Below are 21,571 nucleotides of genomic sequence, written 5' to 3'. Positions count from 1 at the left end.
GAAAGTCTTTCAAATGTCCTGAGAATACAGCGCTTTGGTAGTGCAGATGTGAGTAACTGGCAGAGATGGTTGGACGACTTGCCCAGAGCCACAATGAATCAGTGATGGAGCCGGGAAAACCCTGCAACCCTGACACCTAAGGCCCAGCTTGACTCGTTTGTTCACAATCTCTTCGTATCTCCATGAAAAAACTACCTACATGCTTAGGAACTAAAGGGAGCAGGTATCGTTAAACTAGAGCCATCGAGTAACCACTCCTTTTTCAGAGGAAAACTAGCATCACAATAAAGGCAGATCCCAACCTCAACTGGGAAATGTTTCATGGAAACCTGCCACAGGACTTAAAGGCAGATGTCAGATCTCACTTAAGGTAACAACACACCCTGCTGGAGAGTGACATACCTTCGGAAAAATACACATTTCATCTCACTGACTTCCCCCCTTCTTACCTTGTGGGCGCTGTTTAGTCCTATACTGGCTGCGGCTTGTACCTGCCCCAGGACTGGGAGCTGCTCTGAGGGTCTCTGGGAAGGAGGCGGGGGGAGGGGACGATTAGTTCTGTGACCGCGCTGGAGGGTGGCAGCGGTGAACCCTGCTGCGCTGGGCTGTTCGACCACATCCCAGTTGGCTTCTCTGGCGCTCAAGTCAGCTGCTGCTGGAGCAGTGGTCATGTAAGCCACGGGGACTGTGCTGGTATTCTCTTCAGGGGACCCAGAAGGAGGGTAGATTTTGTCCCTAGGCAAATTAGAAGGTGCGGGAGCTGTGTCTGCAAGTTCTGAAGGGTGAAGGGGCTTATCCACACTTGCACCAAGATAAGAAGGAGGCTGGTCTCCACTGTAGAAACGAAGCTGATCCTGGCCCACAAAGGAGACAGTCGGCATACTGGTCTTCACAGACTGGTCTTCAGGGAAACTTATGTGATCATCAGACTCAGAATCTATTAAGGGAACTGAAGTGACTCTGGCTTTTTCTGGGTCCCCAGATAAACAGATTCGAGGCGGCTGATTGCCTGGTATGTCTGCTGGGTGTCGTTGCTCCCCAGATTCAGTGGCGCTGGAATGGGTATAAACCCCAGTAGCTGCCATATCCGGTGCTGGCTGGTCACAGTTTCCGGAGGCCTTGGTCTGGAGGTGGAACTGCTCAGCTGGCCTATCGGTTTGGAAATAGGCTTTATCTAAGGTAGCACTAGAGTAGGCAGTAGGCAGTTTCTCTTCAGTCGCAGCCACTGCTGTGTCTCCATAATGGGTACAAGCAGCCTGGGAAGCGCCCGGTCTCTTCAACGACTGGGTCGAGGCTTGCTGTGCAGACTCAGCTAAGGCCAGCGCCAACAGGCGGGCAGCATTTTTCGGAGGCGGTGGTGGTGGGATAAGAGAGACTGAACTTACAGGAACGGAATCCTGAGGGGGGTCATGGGTATCTGCTCCTGGTGGGAAATTGGGAAAAAAAATGAAAGTGAAAAGGTAGCTTGTGTTATCCTATACGGAAAGCCAAACACTCCCCATTTCATCACTAAAAAAATGGGTGCCTTCCATATTTCAAAATGGCAATCCACGATCTTCTATCCCACATGCAAATGCTGTAGAAAACACATCTGGTTCAGAAGGAAAACTAAAACAAAAGAGTGTTTAAGATTGCAATCTCCTCTTGGATTGCTACAGAGATGGGGGGTGAAGCAGGTCCCTCACCTGGCTCAGAAAAGATTGCTTAAAAAACAAGCTTCAAGCGCTTGCAGATTGTCATTAAGAATAGTTTTTATATTTGACGGTGTAGGCTGGCTGGTTAACTTGTAAGGCTATAATTTAGGTATTTTATCAGAAGAGAAAACAGAATCAAGAGCTACGAAGTTGTGCAAAAATTATCCAGGAATTCTGACTGTCCAAGGGGACTTTATGAAGGTTTGAAGCAGGACCACTGGCCCTTTGGGGGATTTTCTGTTTGATTGATTTTAATTTAGGGCTTTGAACCATCAGCACCACCTAGAAAAACATTCTGTTTGATTAAAGGCTAGCTGTGGAGTAAATTTCTCTTAAAAGGCACAGTTGGCACACGGGATTGAAGATCCCTCTTAGCTTAAAGAAAGAATGGAGGAAAACAAATGGTACCTGTCTGAGTCTGTCCAGAAGGTACAGCCTTACTCTGACTGCTTGAGGCAGGCTCCTCCTTCCCTGGCGGGTCTGCGTCTGCAGCAGCCACCTGGTCCAGGGGCTGGACTTCAGACTCACACCCTTCCTGGGCCTCTCTCTCGTTTGCTTTTATCTTTACTACCTGGGTGGGGGATCTATTTATGACATCACTTTCTTCGCCACTTTTGTTCCAAGCTGGAGAAGGTGCGTTCTGGGCTGCTGTGTTTGCGACGGTACCGATGACTTCCGACACCCGAGCGGGAAGGGTCACTGAAATTGGCTCAGATATGTTCAGAGAGGGGGATTTGCTTAATTTCCGTCCAATCTTTGGAGAGAAAGCATAGACGACCTTTTCAGTGAACGAGGCTGGCTTAGATGATTTCTCTTCAGTTGGGCTCAAGTCCAGGGTAAAGAATGGACTCAGTTTCTCCTGAAGAGGTGAGACAGGTTCAGAACTTGCAGTGCTTCCTGGAGTCTGAGACTGGCTACCACCTGCTTCTGTGTCCTTTCTGTTGGTACCCTGTTTATCCTTGGAGTATCCCAATGAGTCTAAAAAGGAAGCCCCGCTCTCCAGACATTCTGATTCGGCCTTAGGAGGACTGCACTGAAATGACATCGGATCAAAATCCAGGCTGGCTACCCCGATGTCTGGTGGGCTCAGATCAACATCCTCAGCTGAATGAGGAGACACGAGAGCCGGAATGTGCAGCAGCCCTACTTCCTCCTCACTTCCATTGTTGTGAGGCAGATTATCGTAGGAATTACAGCGGTTCCCCAGCATCTCTCCATTAAAAGAGGCACTCAGGGCATCACTGCTAGATCTGGGTCTTCTGGGTCGGAACAGCTTGGAATCACCTGGTAAAAATGGATACAATATCACAGTATGAATGTCATAGGATACACGGTGCCGTGAGAAATCATCTACTCCGTACAGCAGAAACATACCATATAGAGTAAGAAAACATAATTGTCTCTTGGGGCACACAGATGGAACTCCCAAAGCAAATGCTAAGTAACAAACACATCTGATACAATCAGAGGAAGAATGCATTTGATGGTTTCAATAGGAAAAAGGACTCAAAACTCTTAGATTCTATTACTAGCCCAACACTGACTCTTGTGACTTTGCCCAAGTTTTTCATTTCTTTTTGTCTGATTTTATCACTGACCTCACACATGATTTGTGAGGTAGAACTAACCACTTTAAATGGTACTTTGGATATACAATAGCAAAAAGGGTTTTCTGTTTGTTTTTCTGAGGAAAAATCCTCATACCCAAATTACTACAAAATTGAACTTCTCAAAAAAAAAAGTGTTTACATATATTTAGTAAAGGATTCCTTTCAAATACTTAAAAATAATTTTTTTTTTCTTTAACAAGAACAGGCTTTAAGTTTCTCAAGGAGAGGCCTTAAGAGTGGTAGAGTATTACCTGATTTTATGATACTGCTAAACGTCTAACTGGTAGAAGAAGTCCTCTGTCTCGTTATTCTATTACAATGACTAGAACTGCCATAGTGAAAATGTACTATAAGGAGGCACTGTCTTAACACAAACACATCCGCTAGCGTGCTGACCACTTATAAAACTAATCCCTACTCAAATATTATTTGCTGCTTAATACAAGCACCTACCCAGCCCACTGCATTGTTTTTGTGAACCAGTCTCTTGACTTCAGTGAAATGGAAAATCTTGGAAAACCAGTAAGATGTCAGACACCCAACTGGAGTGAAATGCGAGGATTTGTTGAATCACAAGCAGAGCCATTGGTCAATGAGGACCTGGCAGTTAGAAGTTATAAATGAGGATGAGAAGGTTGACCAGAAGGAAGACACCCCAGGAAACTTCAAAAGAGCACAATTTCAATATCAATGGATTAAGAAAAGTCCGTGGGATACATCAATGCAGCTCTTGATTATTTTTGCAACAAGTGCCTTTTTTTTTTATCATACTGCTGCACAAGCCAAACACGACGTGGAGGATGTCCTATTTGCTAAACTACATGGTTTTGTCAAAAAAGTTCTACCTCCCTCCAAGTCAACATGGAAGTAATCTTTGTTCATTCTAAAAATTAGTACAGAGTTGCAACTATAACCCGATTTATCCTAAACGGAAGCTAAAAAGTTATTTTCAAAAGTTTTAAGTTTTGTTCTTCAAGTTGCAATCAAATCTTTTTGTACTATTTACCATAAAATTTTGGTCCCCATTTTAAGCAGATTCACTTTAAGTTGCCTTCTCCTGGTACTAATCATCCTCAGATAATGAGGGCTACCTCTAACCAAAGTGATGTATGAGATTTAACCTCAGGTTAAATTTGCAAGACAAAAGACTACTGGTCTAAACATCAAAACTGCTTAATTTTACACTTTGTAACAAACATTGTGCTCTCATTGTGAAATTTAAAGAAATACTATTAACACCATTTCCCACTGGGCCTTAATAAATATAAATGGTTAACTTAAAACACTCACCTATTTTTATGTAAATTGAATAGCAATCATGTCAAAAGTGAAGAAATTAAAGACTTACCATATTAAAACATCAATGGACAACACTAAATATCAACAGATTCTAGTATTTTTAGGAAATCATAGTCTATAGCCTATTTATTAAGCATGTACTTATAAAATATACTTAATTGTGTGTCCTTTTATGAAATATATTCTAGAATAAAACAACTGATGCTTTAGTCTTACCTTCGGCTGCGTGGAGAGAAGAGAGAGACTCCTCACTCTTAGCTGAGCGCAAGGTCCCTTCTGCCCTGCCACCTGAAGAGTCGAAACCAAACAGTGTCAGGCTTTATTCACCGTTACATATGTACTGAAAGGGAACAGTGCTTTCTGTGCATATATTTAACTTCCAAGAGTAATTATATTTTTGCAACCATATTCAGTTTTGCATTGTATTTTATAATGTGTTGTACCGTTCTCAAGTGGTTTCCTATGTGAAAAATCTTTTCTAAAGGATTATGAACTTGAGAATAGAGATGAGTTTTAAAACTTGCTTTTATATTTCCTAAAGATCAGTATGTCTTGAGATGATCTCATACTGTTGCAGTGAAAATAGAAATGAGACTTTTCTGATAAACAAGAAAAATAAGCAACAATGAACAGGCTGGGGAAACAGCATAAACAGCCCTGAAAGAGTTAAGCGATCCTGGTTATTCTTTAGCTGTTACTACTAACAAATACTTGTAGCTAGACATGTCCTTCACAAAGCGAATTTACTCTCTGATTCCATATGAACTGTACCCTGCACCTGGCATTTACTCTCTGCTGCGTTCTCTTGTAGCAAATCACCCCTTGTAGCTGTTTACATTTCAGAAAGAAGGTCGCAGGCTGATAAGCCAGAGACCAACGGACCCAATTAACAGGCTGCCTGACGCCAGCAGTGACTGGTTTAAAATACTGGAAGAAGAAGAAGAATGCAAGACCTTCACCACTTTGATCCTATCACTTATCCTTGGGAGTTCCACCTATAAGAACCCCTGTAATTCCCCAGGACAGGGGGGCACAGCTCTTGAGGCACTAGCCTGCTGTGTCTTCCCTTCTGCCTGGCAGAAAAATAAAGCCATCTCTCTCTTCCTCCAAAATCTCTGTCTCCATATTTCTGTTCGGCATCGGTGCACAGGGAAGCCGATATTTCAGCAACAAAGCTGGATTTAGGGTGAGCCCTAAATCCAATGACTGGTATCCTTTTAAGAAGAAAAGATGCAGAGAGACAGAGCAAAAGCCACGTGAAGATGGAGGCAGGACTGGAGTGGAAGCACCGCAAGCCAAGGAATACCAGGTGTCCCCAGAAGCTGGAAGAGGCCAGGAAGGATTCTTTGGATCCTTCAGAGGGAACATGGCCCTGCTGACACCCTGATTTCAGTTTTTAGCCTCCAGAACTGTGAGGAAACAAATTCCTGTTGTTTTTATCCACTCAATATGTGGCAATTTGTTAGGGCAGCCCTAGGAAATTAACACAGGTCATTTAATTAATTACACATGTTGAATCTTCTTTGTTAAACATCCTCATCCTCTTTCAGCCTCTTGGCAGTGCTCAAGGCTGCTGACACTTCCTTGTAAGCCCTTCCTCCCTGACTTCCGCTGCTGGCGCCCAGCTCTTGTTCCCTGCCTAGGCACCGTTTGTTCTCACTCTCCTTTCATGACAGCTCTGCCTTCTCCACCCTCTAAACACTGCTTTTCTCCAGGACTCGCTTCCCAACTCAACTCGCCTCCCAACTCAACAGGCCCCAACTCGCTTCCCTCACTCAACGGGCTCTCCTTTGGCCATAGAATACATCCCTAGGGTTTTCACCCTTGGTTTGCTGATGACTTTCAAATCTGCATTTCTAGTTAGATTAAACCCCTTTATTGAATGCCAGATCTATACTATTAATCACCTCTTGGGCAGGTCCAACTCACTATGTCCAAAATTACATTATTTTTCTTCCCCAACCTACTGTTCCCTACAGGCATAATGGCACTACCAACTCCCTTACCATTTAATCAAAACCTGAAAATTATCTTTCTCGTTTTTCACCACCATTTGGTCACCCACCCCGTAGATTCAGCTTCCTGAACACTTCTCCGATCTATTTCCCACTCCCATGGCCACTGCTTATTCCAGACACTCATCGTTTCTTGCCTGCACAATTTGAAGTGTCTCCTGATTTACTGTCCAGTCTCCAGGTCTTGTCTTCTTCCCATATATTCCCTATGCTGTTGCCAAAGTCATCTTTCTTAAACCCAAACCCGATCATGTTATATACTGAAGGTGTAACAGGGAAGAGACAAACCGGGACTACATGTTGGATCTGTTTCTTTCACTTTAACCTTTGCTCTCCGCTGCTTTGGTTCACTAAAAGGATACTGTCTATACGTAATGGCCTGCCTCGGGGAACCCTGCTCCTCTGCCTGAAGGTTAAACCAAAGTGCCTTTGTTCAGGGAAACATCCGGACCCTGTCCACCTGGGGATGGCTGCAAGAAAGAAGGAATTAACACGTCCCCTCCCCGAGGCTGGCCATTCCAGGTGATATATGCAAAACTTACAGCCTTTTTACTTTACTTCCTCATCTCCTCCCCCTCTCTGTGCTATACATAAAAGAAGCTGGCATCCAAACCCCCGATGAGATGGTTATTTTGAGACTTTAGTCTGCCATCTTCTCGGTCTGCGGCCGTATTCCTTGCCTCAATACCCCGTCTCTGATTTACTGGCCCGCTGTCGTGCAGCAAGCAGAGCGGGCTTGGACTCCGTAACAAAGCCATTCAATGACCCCCCCGCCACAAGGAATGCAGGACAAAACCAAAACTCCAGCAAGCTTCCCGGGCCCCTAAGAACTGGAACCTCTTTGTGTACCATCCCACCAGCCACCTTCGTCATGGCTCCCTGTTCCACACACCAGCACACACTCTGCTCCCACTTCCTGAAATACCTTTCTCAGTCCCTTGTTGATCAGGTGAATCCCTACTTATCCTTCAGAACCCAAGTCAAGGTTCTCTTTCCTCTCCCCACATGAACTGACAATTCTTGCCATAAATACCTCACATAAGTCTCTATTTCAATAGCTATGATTCTGGATGAAATTTATTTTCTTACACATATGATGTCCCACATAAGACATGGAAGGCAGGGGCGGTGTCTTAATTTTCTTTCTATCTGCAGAAGCTGATAGAATCAAAATATCTAGCACTTGCTTAGTACATGATTGCAAACTGAATGAATGATGAATTAAATGAACTGAATGTTGTATTTCTAACATTACCCAAGAAGTAAGCACTACTTTCCTTCCTAGATTCAGAACCTGTTAACATCAGTACATTTAAATGATTTTTAAAAGGGCAGTACTTTCAACAACACAGTAATAGATTTATCTATCCAATAAGATACTCTCATCAATGAATATCTGGTAAAAAGATACCTTCTTTGGTTATAAGACTTATAAACTCTTAGAGGCATGTCGAAATATGATTTTGTCATTTTTAAAATCTATAAATATGTAGACTAGTAAGTTTAAATACCACAGCAGTTATTTTTTATTACCAACAATATACAAACTACATCACAAATATATTGTGAATTTTTAAACACATTTACACTACATATTATCTATATAGTTTCCAAAGGAATTGGGAACTTCTACACACATATATAATATGTATTTGGGGATAAAACACTGGTAAAAGAAGACAATTCACGTGTAACAACACAACTAGGACGTATCCTGTTGAAGCCTGTTATAACAATGTGGTGAGTTTGTGTCTGAGTTAGAGAAGAGCCGCATGACAGGCTGGGAAGCGTGGCCCTGCAGGCAAACTGCTCCCACAGCGCAGAGAGAAGGGAAGGTGTGACGCACTGACCTTTCAGAGCCATGGCTTTCATCTCTGAAGGCTCACTCTCATTACGTTGCAACTTTCGTTTAGAAACAGATGATGATTTCCCCAGGTTGAAAAAGGAACGCCAGCTGCCCACAGGAGACTTTTTCATTTTATTTTGAGGCCTCCTCCTATGAGAGAAAATAATCTGTATAAAGATACCCAAGGGGCTACCTTTACTTATGGACAATGAATAAATGATGGAAAGAAGCAAGCAGCCTGGAGAGGCCCAGCTGACACAGTAAACCTCCACCTTCCACAGAGCTCACTCTACTCAGTGCGGCTGAGCTGTGCAGCTACATGAAGCAGGAAATGAAAATTAAATCCATGAATTTTAATAGCAGTCACCAGTTTCACAGAGATAACTTCTATACAGATTTTCATATTTGGATCTAACCTCACAATCCATGAAATAAGTGAGAATAAGACATATTTGGGAATAGAAAATATTAAAACTCCAAAAATAAAACAGAGTTGAAGAAAATGATTTTAGCTGTGAGGAAAGAGAATTAAGCCAAAAAAGAAAGGTATTAAGAAAAATAACTAACATATATTGAATGCCAGGCACTATGCTAACTGTATATGTAGTATCTCATTTAAGTTATATAAAACCATATGAGGTATTATTATTCTCACTTTACAACTGAGGAAATTATGACCCTAAGGAGTTGAAGTGACTTCCTTAATGTTGTAAAATTAGTAAATAATGCAGTCAGAGTTGGAACCCAGGTCTATCTGTATCCCAACATCGACACTCTTGATTACTATTCTATAAAGAGGTTTTTGAGAAAATTACAGAGGTATCATGTAAATTCAAGAAACTGAAGATAAACTTAGAATGACAAAGATGTTCTAACTTACTATTGTCAAGGGAAATGAAAGGAATTTAGAGAAGTATACTAACATGCGGAAATAAGTTCTCAACTTTCATTAGTACTATCCAAACCCATGGAGTTGAAGTTCTCACATTCCTATGTAATAGCCAAAGCAGTAACCCGAGGTCAAAATTAACTCACATACATTAGTCTTCCCACAGTAACTTAGTAAAGAAGATATAAAAACCATGTTATTACCATTTCTTTAGAGAAACAGAGAATAGGAGCTGGAAAGGACACTGAGAGAGTGAACAGTAGCGGTTCTCAAACTTTGTCACACATCAGAACCACCTGGAAGGTCTGATAAAAGACTGACTGCGGGACCCCAGCCCAGAGTTCTGGTGCAGTGGGTCTGGTGTTGGGGCTGGCCAAGAATGATCCGCCAGTTGGGAGATGCGCTGTGAGGAGCACTGGTCTACTGTGAACTCAGTGGGAACCCATGTCACGCCATCATCCATTCACTGTTTTTTGAATAAACTGTCGCAGTGTTTATTTCTAACCAAATTTCTCAACAACATATTTCAGAGAGAAAATGACACCCTACATAGAGGAAATGTATCATTTTCCTAACAATATTCCCTGTACAGCAGACTTTCCTCTCCTTTCCAACAATGACATGATGTTGTAATGCTTTTCGAGAATCCTTCACATCAGCCCCTATGAGGTAACATCCGGAGTCGAAGGAACAGGTTTTTCTGGGACTGGCACAGAATCAATATAGTAATACTAAAATGCAAAAGTAAAAGAAAAGAAAATTACAAATAGCCATGAAATGCACATTTTTGAGGAGGACTAAATGAATTTTACCTTTCAGGTGGGAACTCAATTATGGTGTGAAATTTTCCCTGAAGTGCAGCAGGTCCTTCTCCTACTTCGATATATTTGTTTTCAGTCACAATTGGAGAATTGACCTGAGCCTGTGTTCGTGCCTGGGCCTCCTCCAGTGTCAGCAGTTTGGTGGATGGAGATGAAACCAGCAGGGACTTGGGTCTTGATAGAGAAGCTTTGGAAAGAAAAAAAAGCAATGAAGAGAGTCAAACTTCATGACACGGTGGGGGGGGGGGGAGATATAAATATCTGTGGGTGTATATAACAATCTGCTTATCTGTCCATCCATCTATCTCCCTTTCTGTGTTGTTTTACATTTTCTTCATTAAGTTTTTTAAATGGTAAAAGTAATACAGCCTTATACTAAGTGAGGAATAGAAGATTACATACCAGGTTATTAACAGTGATAAATATAAAATTCCTTAAGTAATTTAACTATTTTCTTTTCTTAAAAGATTCTAGGCAAGGCCTAGTATCAGTCATGTATTTTTAGTTTTGGAAGGAATTTTACTTCTGCTGCTCTATATTACACCTTTATATACATCAATAATAGGTGACATGATACATTTTTTATGGGCCCTGAACTTAGATCGTGATAGGTCTAATACTTAGTAATCACTAAAAACATACAAACTAACTGTTATATTGTGCATTTTGGGGAACAGATATAAATTAGCTGCTTTCTACTAAGACAGATTTATTAAATTGAGATAAGAAATGCAGTTTCCCAATCTGGTAGAGGTTTTAATACATGTTCCTGGTAGTGAACAACATCTGTTAGAGCCATACCTGCCCCTTCCTGAATGACCGCGCTGATCTTCCCACTGAAAAGGACGTCAACATGATTGAGGATGAACTCAACAACGACAGACTGAATTCTCACTTCCATGAAAGCTGCTGTCCCACTGAAGCAGGCCGATTCTATCTGTTTTGATCTGTGGGGTAAACAACATTACCATCACAGGGTCCCCAAAACAGCAGTCTTAAAGAGCATTACTTTTCGCTTTATGTGTAAATCACAGACAAACCAGAGGAAGAAAGCATACTTTTACAGTGCCTTGGCTAAACCCCGATTGCCTGTTTTAGAAAGATGCTCATAAAAACAACATATTAGTTTTACTTTTAAAAATTATCCTTGGACTTCCTTGGTGGCACAGTGGTTAAGAATCCGCCTGGCAATGTAGGGGACACGGGTTCAAGCCCTGGTCCAGGAAGATTCCACATGCCGCGGAGCAACAAAGCCCATGTGCCACAACTACTGAGCCTGCACTCTAAAGCCCTCGAGCCACAACTACTGAGCCCACACGCCCCCGTGCTCCACAACAAGAGAAGCCACCGCAATGAGAAGCCTGCGCACTGCAACCAAGAGTAGCCCCCCGCTGGCCGCAACTAGAGAAAGCTCACGCGCAGCAACAAAGACCCAATGCAGCCAAAAATAAATAAATTAATTAATTTAAAAAAATTATCCTTAAGGAACACTGATGAATTACTTTTATTTAAAGTCACTCTGCTTCTGCTTCAGGTCATAAGTCAAATGCAACTTACCTTAGCAGGTTTGGAGCCCAAACAATTGCTAGGTTTTTTGCATGCATATTTGTGATGGAACAATAGTCAGCTAGAAGAGACAAGTGTCTCATTAGGAACTCCAGCGTTCTGGAAAATGAAATACAACATATTAACAAAAAGAAACACCAGGTATCAGTATACAGCATAAAAGCTCTACTAATTAACTTGTAAGTTTTCAGTGGCAAAATGGAAAAAGAAACCATAAAAACCCCAGCAAATTTTTTTGCTGCCTATTACGTTCGAATATTATTACTACTACAGAGCTGTCAGAATATTACGGACTCTACATTTTATATATGATAATTACATCTACAGAATACTAAGACAAAAAGTCTAAGGCAGATGCAGTAAGAAATGAAAGCTTCTGAGAGAAATGGCTCAGAAAACGAAACAGCCTTAGTTTTAAAGAAATCTTTAGGAATATTTGCTCCTGCCTGTTAGAAATTTAGTTTCAGGGACACCAGTGAAGTGAATCCTCCACAAAATTTAGTTTCTAAACAAATACTATCAAGAAGTTATGCTATTCTACTTGCAGCAGACATGCTAACAGGAAGGAATTTAAACTTTTCTTCTGTAAAAGAAAACATTTCACAAGTCTAAAAAGAGTTGAAAGAAAAATTCCAGTAGGTACCCAAGAGGGAAAATATTTGAACAAATAACATGCTCTTGGGATAGAAAGCCTACTTCAAATCCTAATATCCTGGTTTATCTTATACATTCTAAGTGTGATTTATTTAAATAATTTTTTATATATAGAGAGATTAAACAGTAGGGCAGAGTATTTTGGGAAATAAAGCATGATCAGCTTAAATGTAAGTCAAGTCAGATAAACACAGAGGTATTAAAGACAACGAACAGGAGACAGAAGTTTAAGACTATTATTTGAAATTAAATTGTGGTCAACATATAAGGCTTCAAGATTCAGACGAGCCTGACATGAATTTGAGAAAAGGAAGATAACAGCTCAAGGCACTGTTCAAGAAGCCTCTACAGGGGATCTCACCAGATTCTCACAACAGACCCCACAAGCACAGTGTTACCATCCCCCATTTTATGGGTGAGAGAGCCAATGTTGGCCCAGGTTACAGAGACAAGCGGTGCTGGAATCAAATCCAGGTCAGCTTGGCTCCAAAGTCTGTGCTCATCAATAGCATTGAGTATCTACTCTAGCTGGCAAAAAAAAAAGGGGTAATTTTTGATCCCTCTTCTGTACAAGTTAAATAAGGAAAGACACACAGACAGAAGTGAGGCTGGCCTGGAGACAATGTAGAGACAGGAAGCTTGAGAAATGTATTTAGAACACAATGTAAAATTTTATTATTTGGAGTCGGAGGAGTAGAAGAAAGAAGGTAAAGATTAAAGCACTTCAGAAATGTATTTTAAAAGAAATGCAAATTAAAACAAAAGACACCATTTTATTCACACACCTAATTGTAAAGATTTACATCTAAGTGTAAATCTTTACATCTAATTGTAAAGATTTTTTAAAACCTAAGGGGGAATTTTAGTCAGAGTGCCATGAAGTGAGCATTTCGTATTTAGCAGAGTATAAACTGCATATACCTTATGGAATACAAGTTGAAAACTGCTTTATGTTGGGAAGAAACTTTTAAGATCTTTTGATTTCCAAGAATTCCCAGATTTTTATCCAAAAAAATAACCCTGATTCCCCAAAAGATTCAGGTAAATGGATGGTCCTCATAGCAGTGTTCAAAACTGGAGAAAAACTCCCACCATACAAACAGATTAAATAGGCAAATTAGGGGAAAGGTTTATATAACATACGGCTCATTCACATGAACGAACACTATTAAGAATCACGTTTTTCAAGAACAATTAAGGAATTAGAAAATGTGAACGTTAAAATCTTAGAAAGTCTGAATCAAAAGAGATATATGAAGTACAAGATACACAACTTACATAGAAGAAACTAGAATATAAAAACACATTACAGAGGAGATAGATGCCAAGGAGGAAATATGTATACAGTGAGTAATATGTATGAAGCAGGTGGGCATCATGGTAGGTAAATAATGCACATCAGGAGAAAAGAGGATAATATTAGGATATACGTATTCCATATACACAGACATATATCAGCAATCTATAAAATATATAGTGTACAAAATACGTAAAATGCATATGCAATGAACCGCACATTTACTACGTGCAAGGTTTCTATTCTGAGAATACCGTGATAAGACAGGATTCGTGACCTCAGGGAGCTTAAACTTTAGAGGGGTTATATCTAGAATAGGCAATACAGTAAATATAAAAAACATATAGAAGGATATTTGTACAATATATAATATATAACAGGAAAGGTATATAATGTTCAAGAGGGAAGATTAAATAGACAGCAAGGGAGCTATACATGTAATTTCCTGGGGAAATACCTATGTATTATTAAGAAATATCTATATAATAAAGAAGAATATATACTTTGGTAGAAGAAAATAAATAACAGTAGAGTAGAAAAGCATAATATAGTAAAAAAGTTATATGTATCAATATAGTAGGAAATATATATGTATGTGTGTGAGCATATTTTTAGGTATATATATTCACACACACATTTGTTTCTGTGTACGTGTGTTTGTAGAGATAAAATACACAACAAAGTAAAAACATAAAGATACACAGCAGACAATAACAATGATAATAATAATGGTTATTAACTCATATAAATAGTAATTATTTAACAGGCCTTGTTCTGAGTGCTTTCCTTTTAATATTCGTAACAATCCTATGAGAAAAGTACTATTATCTCTCTCTTACAAACAAGGAAACTGAGCCCAGAGAGGCAAAGGAACTTGCCCAAGGTCACAAGGTCAGACAGCTAACACAGGCCATTGGCTCCAGAAGCCCTACACTATAATTTCTATAATTTCTATATAATAGAATAATAATAATATATAGAAATTATATATAGTAGGTGATATAAATGTACTACACTGCAGGGAATAAATATATAAGGAATATAAATAAAACGAATTGTACTTCACTATATGAGAAATATATATATGTATATAATATACACATATATGTATACATATGATATATACATACATACTCTTTCTCTCTTTATATACACACATATATACTCTCTCTCTGTATGATATATGATAGGGTTTCTTCCTACTCTTCTTAATGATGTTCTCTTAATTCACCCACAAGATTAACCAATAACACTCTCACTTCCCTCTGTAAAACGTACTGATGATTAATGTCCAAGGCACAATAAGTTTCTTTGGCTAACATACTGAACACTTCGACTAATATCATCTGAATTACAAGCTTACCTAAAGCCAATGTTAAGTATTTCTATGACTGTTTATGCAAGGTTATTTTCATTCATAGTTAAGTTAAATGCCATCAACATTTATAAAACAAAATTTTAGAAAGATTTCTACGAAACCTCAGTGGGATGCTCTGCAAAGTCTTGATAAAGATGAGCCGCCAAATGAGGAAGAAACAAGTACCGTGATGAGCAGAGAACAATTTAAAACCAAACCAAACCTGTAATTATCAATAATATTCTCACAGAGGGAAGAGATATATCCATGAAATAAGAATAGAAGAGGATGCTATAAAGGAGAAATATTCAGACAAACAAGAATGAGGGAGGAAGGGAAGGTGGGCAGTTAGTTCTCAGAAGTAATTTTTTTTTTTTAATCATGAGATGGACTGGAGGAAACCCATATGTGGAAACTGACAAAGAGAAGGTGAGAAACTAAAAGAGTTAGTTCAAGAGTTAAAACAATTCCAGAAAGAGAATAAAGAAGAACAGGGATGAGGTTTACATTGCAATGAGAACCATCAAGGAAATAATATAAGAAAACGTCTCAGAAGTTTCCAAAAAAGCCCAGTGAGTGCCCAGAGCAAAGAATGAAAAAGAACCCAATCCAAGATGAGTCACTAAGGAAATGGACCACTAGGTATGTTCTAAATTTAAAAACATCCAGAAAGGATATACACAATACAAAACAGATCATATAAAAAAGTAGCACTCTCGCGTCAGACTTTGCTGCAGCGTTTTTGCTTAGATGCCAAATAGTGTAATACCATCAAAATTATGGGAAAATACTATTTACAGACTAAAATTCTATAGCCAACTATCAGTCAAATATTGAGGAGAATAAGAGCATTTTCATATCAAAGTCTCAAAACATTTACCTCCCATACACCTTTTCTCACAGAGCTACTGAAGATGTACACTAGGAAAGCAGGGAGTAAAACATGGAAGGTGACAGCCAGAGATCCAGAAGAGAAGGGATCTAACTCGTGAAGAAAGTTATGGAGGGAATTCCCAGGAGGAAGGTGAAGGGCTGGAGCTGCATGGAGATCCAGGGAGCAATCAACCCGGACAGAGCAGTGCGACGGAAGGCACCAGGAGGGGTGTTTTCATGGGGAAAAACTTCTTTTAAAAGGTTGCTTGATATGTTTAAATACAACTAAGAGAACATCCACAGTTCTGTGAGAGAGACAGGGGACAGACTAGCAATAAACAGATACTCAGCAAACCAAAAACAGGCCATCACTCCAAGAAAACACAGTTATCCCAAAAGGGAAATAAAATCCTAGTATACTATTAGATGCAGCTGTGAATAACAAGTAGTTACAACAACGTAGAAAATAAACTCTGGCTGCACACCAAATGCTGATACAACCAGACTAGGAAGAGGAGAGAAGGGGCCGTGTGTTTGTGTGCTATTGGGGATGGGGAGTTACAGCTACACTCTCATTTACCACAAAATGAAGGCGAATAATTATACCTAAAAATGAAAAATCAGGAAATAAAAACATAAGCATGCTATTTAGAAACAGGGGAGTAAACTCTAGAAGTAAGAGTTGAGAATAGTAACTTCTGGGTAAGAGAAATTAGAACAGGGAGAGGAGACTGCCGCTTATTATTTATTTATTTATTTAATTTATTTTTGGCTGCATTGGGTCTTCATTGCTGTGCATGGGCTTTCGCTAGTTGCGGCGAGCGGGAGCTACTCTTTGTCGCAGCGCGCGGGCTCCTCGTTGCAGTGGCTTCTCTTGTTGTGGAGCACGGGCTCTACCGTGTGCAGGCTTCAGCAGTTGTGGCATGAGGGCTCAGTAGTTGTAGCTTGCGGGCTCTAGAGCGCAGGCTCAGTAGTTGTGGTGCACGGGCTTAGCTGCTCCGTGGCATGTGGGATCTTCCTGGACCAGGGCTCGAACCCGTGTCCCCTGCATTGGTAGGTGGATTCTTAACCACTGCGCCATCAGGAAAGCCCCAGGACTGCTGGTTTTTTGCTGCCAGCTTTGCATAAGCGTTTGACTTTTTAAAACTATGTACATAAGTTATATTGACCATTTTAATTTAGAGAGAAAAGATATTCACGTAGTACCTCATGTAAAACTATAAAGAAGCCTCGGCTTAAATCTAATCATCTGTCTTTCTACGCTTTATACTAAAAAAAATATTAAAGGCCAGACTCATTCACACATTTGATCTCATTACATTAAAAGGCATCCTCTTCAGAAGGCACTGTTAGTATTGTTAGTATTTTCACATATATGGAGATTGATGCTTGGAGAGGCCACACAGCTAGTAAGTGATGAAGCTGGAAATTCAAACTTGGGTCTATCTACGAAAACCAATATTCTCAACCTATTGCGCTAGGTTTCTTTTTCTGGTAAGTTAAAGAAAGTCCTGGTCCCCCTTAAAAATATTTTTTAATAACTGTGTTGATCAGATTTGTCTTCTCAACCTTCTTTTTCAGGGCTAAACACCTAAATTTCTTAAGCTTGCTTCACAGAAGTTCTTTTGAGGTTTTTTTTCACTCTTCAGTGGGTCCTTAAGACCTCCTCAAAGTTCTCACATTCCTCCTAAGAAAGGCCACAGTAACAGGACAAGCCAATGCCGAGTTACCTCCTGACTCGACTGCCAGGCATTTACAGCTACAGAGTTGACTAAAAAAGGTGTTGATTTTTAATGTTGATTGAAAACTTTCATGTTGATTTAGTGCCAATTTAAAAAATATATATATGAACAATGTCATCTTCAAAAGATCAGCACAAAATTACTTAATTTGTGAATTAAAAAAATCTACTGAATTTGATTTCTTGTCAATAACTGAAATTTTAAAATTTTATCTTTTTGCTTCTTTGTACACTATAATCAATCCGTAATTTATGCCATTTTCTTTCTCTCACTAAGCGGCAGTCATCCTCCATTTTATTCTGTCTTCTCAGACATAGCAAAAGTATCTCTGAGAGTCAAAGCTAACATACAAATTAAATTGGGTTTTAAAAAGCAGCAACAAAAGAGAGGGCTCAAAATGGTGGTGCAGGAAGATCCCGAGCTTACCTCCTCGCACGGACACACCAAAGCTATAACTAGATACCCATAGGATGACTCTCTCCACAAAAGGCCTAAAGGCTGGCAGAGCAGCTCTTCTACAGAAAGGACAAAAAAGCGGGGTGGGAAAGCCCCACTGGGATGGAGAGGAGGGGAAAGATGCAGTCGTGCCAGTTACCCCCACCCATGGCAGGTGGCCCACAAGTGGGAGGGATATGACAAACATGGAGCTCCCTCCTCCCTGAGCTCTGACCCCATCTCTGCCAGATCTGGAAGGTGTGAGCAACCCCCTGAATGCCTTGCGTTTCTGAGCCCCAGAGCACTGAAATAATTGGACAGACAGATGTTGTCAGGCTATCACCCCCAGGGCACTGCAGAGACAACAGACCCCCCCCCCCAATCTCTCAGCAGCCACTCCTTCAAAACTGGAGGAGACAGCTGTTTCAACTAATACGTAGAAACAAACACAGAGGGTCAGGCAAAACGAAGGGAAAAAGGATTATATTCCAAATAAAAGAGTAAGACAAAACCTCAGAAAAAGATGCTAATGGAACAGAGATAAAGAGTTCAAAGTAATGGTCATAAAGATGTTCATTAAACTAGAGAAAAGAATGGATGAACACAGAGATCTTCAACAAAGAGAAAAATACAAGGAAGTTCCAAACAGAAGTTACAGAGCTGAAAAATAAAATAATCTAACTAAAAAATATACTAGAGGGATTCAAGAGCAGGCTGGATGAAGCAGAAGGATGGATTAGCGAGCTAGAAGACAAAGCAATGGAAATCACCCATATAAAATAGCAAAAAGAAAAAAGGAATTTAAAAAAGTGAAGATTCCTTAAGGGTCATCTTCTGGGTAAACAAGTAAACAGGCACCCAGCACTGCGTCAATATTTTGGATTTAAGCAAAGCAATTCACGAAGTATTCACACCTGTGCTCATACACCCACGACCTTCAGCAATTTCTCAGTGTCTCAAAAAACATACGAACAAACAGACCCAGTCAACCATCCATTTGTTCATTCATTCATACAACATTTGTTAAGTGCCTACTGGATGCCAAGCACTGTGCCAGACCCTGAGAATACAAAGACAAATAAATACAAATGTATGGAAAAACAGAAGTTTAAATAGTTAGAACTCCAAGTAAATTTAAACAGAAGCCCCAGAACCCACTTTTACACAACCGACTTCTACTTTTGGCTGTTATTTTACATGTGGTTTACCTGTAGTGTGGAGGGGGGAGCTGCTGGATGACATCATGAATTTTTATCAGCCTTTCTTCATCTGTTGCTGCTGAAACAGCATCCTAGAACAGCCACAATGCAAAATAAACTATTAGGCTTTGTTGGTAAAAATGAAAGCTCTTCATTTACAGTTCAGTTTCACTTTGAGATTAATTGACTTTACTCTTTGATGCTGAACTACGAGGAAAAACAACGCAGTATTCAAGGAAGTAAACTTTGTTTCCACACTATATGGACACTGAAATCTATTAAAAGATAATATTTTTAAAACTTTATGATAACCAGTATCGAGGGTTATAAGATTAGTGGCTCAAAGTCAGAAACCGAAAGAGTGAAAACGTGAAAACAGTGAAGACGGTGGACCAGCTAGCAGTACAGTGTTTTTATTTTCGTTAAAGGACCCCTCTTCCTCATACAACTATCTCATAAGACCAAACCAATCTTCACACATTTTGAACAAAACCACAGGAAAACTCCAAACAGAACTTGACCTAAAAGTGACTTGTACTCACAGAAAACTTCTCATACAGCTGGTAGGTGAGCAAAGGGTTTGGGAGCTCTCGGAAATACAGCTTACACAGGGATCCCACGGAATGGATGTCTTGAACGTAGGGTTCTTTTGTCAGGTCGGGAACATGTTCAGAGTCAAATTCATGGCTAAAAAGATAGATGAGAGACAACAAAACTATTTTTTTGAAAGAAAAGCAAATATGACTTTAAAACAGAAAGGAAAGGTCCAAAGTATTAACCTCTACCTCAGTGAGTTAATATTTTCTTCAAATGACTATATTTCATAGAAGTTATATTTGGACTTCAGTAGTAATCAAATGTCTGATCATGAAACAAGTGTTTTTCTAAATGGAAATTAAGGGAATAGCTATAATATTAAAATGGACAGAAATCTCTGAAATATGTGTGAAAGAGCAGCTCTTACCACAGAGATCTGAAAACAGGACTTCTAATTCCTAATGGTTTAAATACCCAATGTTTTGGCAATTCTGAAAACTAGAGTTGAACGGCAGCTGGTCCATGTATGACTATGTGCAGAAATTCCTCAGGTACAAGAAGTACAGTTCAGGAATGCTTTATGGATGAGGGATAAGGAAGCCAGAAACAATATAAAGCAATTCCCAGCCAACACCAAATTTTAAAAGAAAGCAAAATGTGCAGCATTAAAGTGAGTGAAATAAAAAATTGTGCTCAGAACACTAAGGCAGATGAAGCTCACGCTGAGGAGGTTAACTAATATTAATCTACAGACAGGAGACCACTTATGAACCTAGAGGATTAACGTACGTGGACAATCTGAATATGAGATCTGCTGCGTCCAATCAAAGACTCAATTTGAGGAGGCGGAGTCAAGATGGCGGTGTGGGAAGACACAGAGTTAGCATCTCCCCACAACTAGGGCACCTGCCGGCTGCTGGTGGGGGGCTCTGACCCCAAGGAGACAGGAGGAACCCCCAAGTGAACGAGTAGGACGCAGGGGGACTGAGGCGGGAGGAGAAGTAAAGGCCAGACAGGATCGGCGCCCCTGAGGGCGGCCGAAAGGCAGGCAGGGAGGGAGCCTCCCAGACCGGAAGAGCAAGAGAGGAGAGGAGCGCAACTGCCTCACCCACTAATGGCCCCGCCCCCACAGCCCCCAGGGCCTTTTCCAGCCCTCTGGGTCCTAAACATAGGCCCCGCCCACCACCCAAACCTTGCCCTTCCTTAGGCCCTGTCCTCCACAGCCAAGGCCTTTTCTCCCGTTTAAACACTTTTTTTTCCTTTTCCCTCCTCCTCTTTTTTCACTATTGTGGTACTGAGGTGTCTTCTGGATGTTGATTCATCTATATTTTTTTAATATCCTTTCTAACATATCTGTTAGTTTCCTAATTTTATTTTTTACTTTGTTATTTTTTTTTTTTTGCCACCCCACATGTCTTGCGGGATCTTGGTTCATGAGCCGGGGGTTGGGCCAAAGCTCCTGTGGTGGGAGCTCTGAGTCTGAACCACTGGACTAACACAGAACCTCAGACCCCAGGGAATATTCATCGGAGTGAGGTTTCATGGAGTTCCTCACCTCAGCACCAAGACCCAGCTCTACCCAACAGCCTACAAACTCCCATGTTGGAAGCCTCAGGCCAAACAACCAGTAAGGCAGAAATACAAGCCCACTCATAAAAAAATTTTTTTTAAAAAATGAGAAAGCAAAAAACTACATCACAGATGAACGAGCAAGGTAAAAACCTACAAGACCAAATA

The 21,571-nt window shown here is 40.4% G+C and overlaps 1 protein-coding gene across 3 annotated transcripts in view; it reads right to left on the bottom strand.

Annotated features, from left to right (window-relative positions):
* Positions 1-21,571, bottom strand: part of ARHGAP32 (Rho GTPase activating protein 32) — a 168,781-nt gene that overhangs the window by 3,723 nt on the left and 143,487 nt on the right. For all 3 annotated transcript variants that reach the window (XM_065881482.1, XM_065881481.1, XM_065881483.1), the window contains 9 exons: positions 19,840-19,984; positions 19,307-19,389; positions 11,732-11,839; positions 10,976-11,121; positions 10,166-10,361; positions 8,469-8,614; positions 4,820-4,891; positions 2,103-2,978; positions 450-1,423 (listed from right to left, as the gene is read on the bottom strand). In XM_065881482.1, the coding sequence (XP_065737554.1) occupies positions 450-1,423; positions 2,103-2,978; positions 4,820-4,891; positions 8,469-8,614; positions 10,166-10,361; positions 10,976-11,121; positions 11,732-11,839; positions 19,307-19,389; positions 19,840-19,984 (2,746 nt within the window). The remainder of the gene's footprint in view (positions 1-449; positions 1,424-2,102; positions 2,979-4,819; positions 4,892-8,468; positions 8,615-10,165; positions 10,362-10,975; positions 11,122-11,731; positions 11,840-19,306; positions 19,390-19,839; positions 19,985-21,571) is intronic.

Source organism: Phocoena phocoena, chromosome 8 (genome assembly GCF_963924675.1).
Source record: "Phocoena phocoena chromosome 8, mPhoPho1.1, whole genome shotgun sequence".
NCBI lineage: Eukaryota > Metazoa > Chordata > Mammalia > Artiodactyla > Phocoenidae > Phocoena > Phocoena phocoena.
Note: the sequence above shows the minus strand (reverse complement) of the source record. Positions and strands in the feature narration are given on the sequence as shown.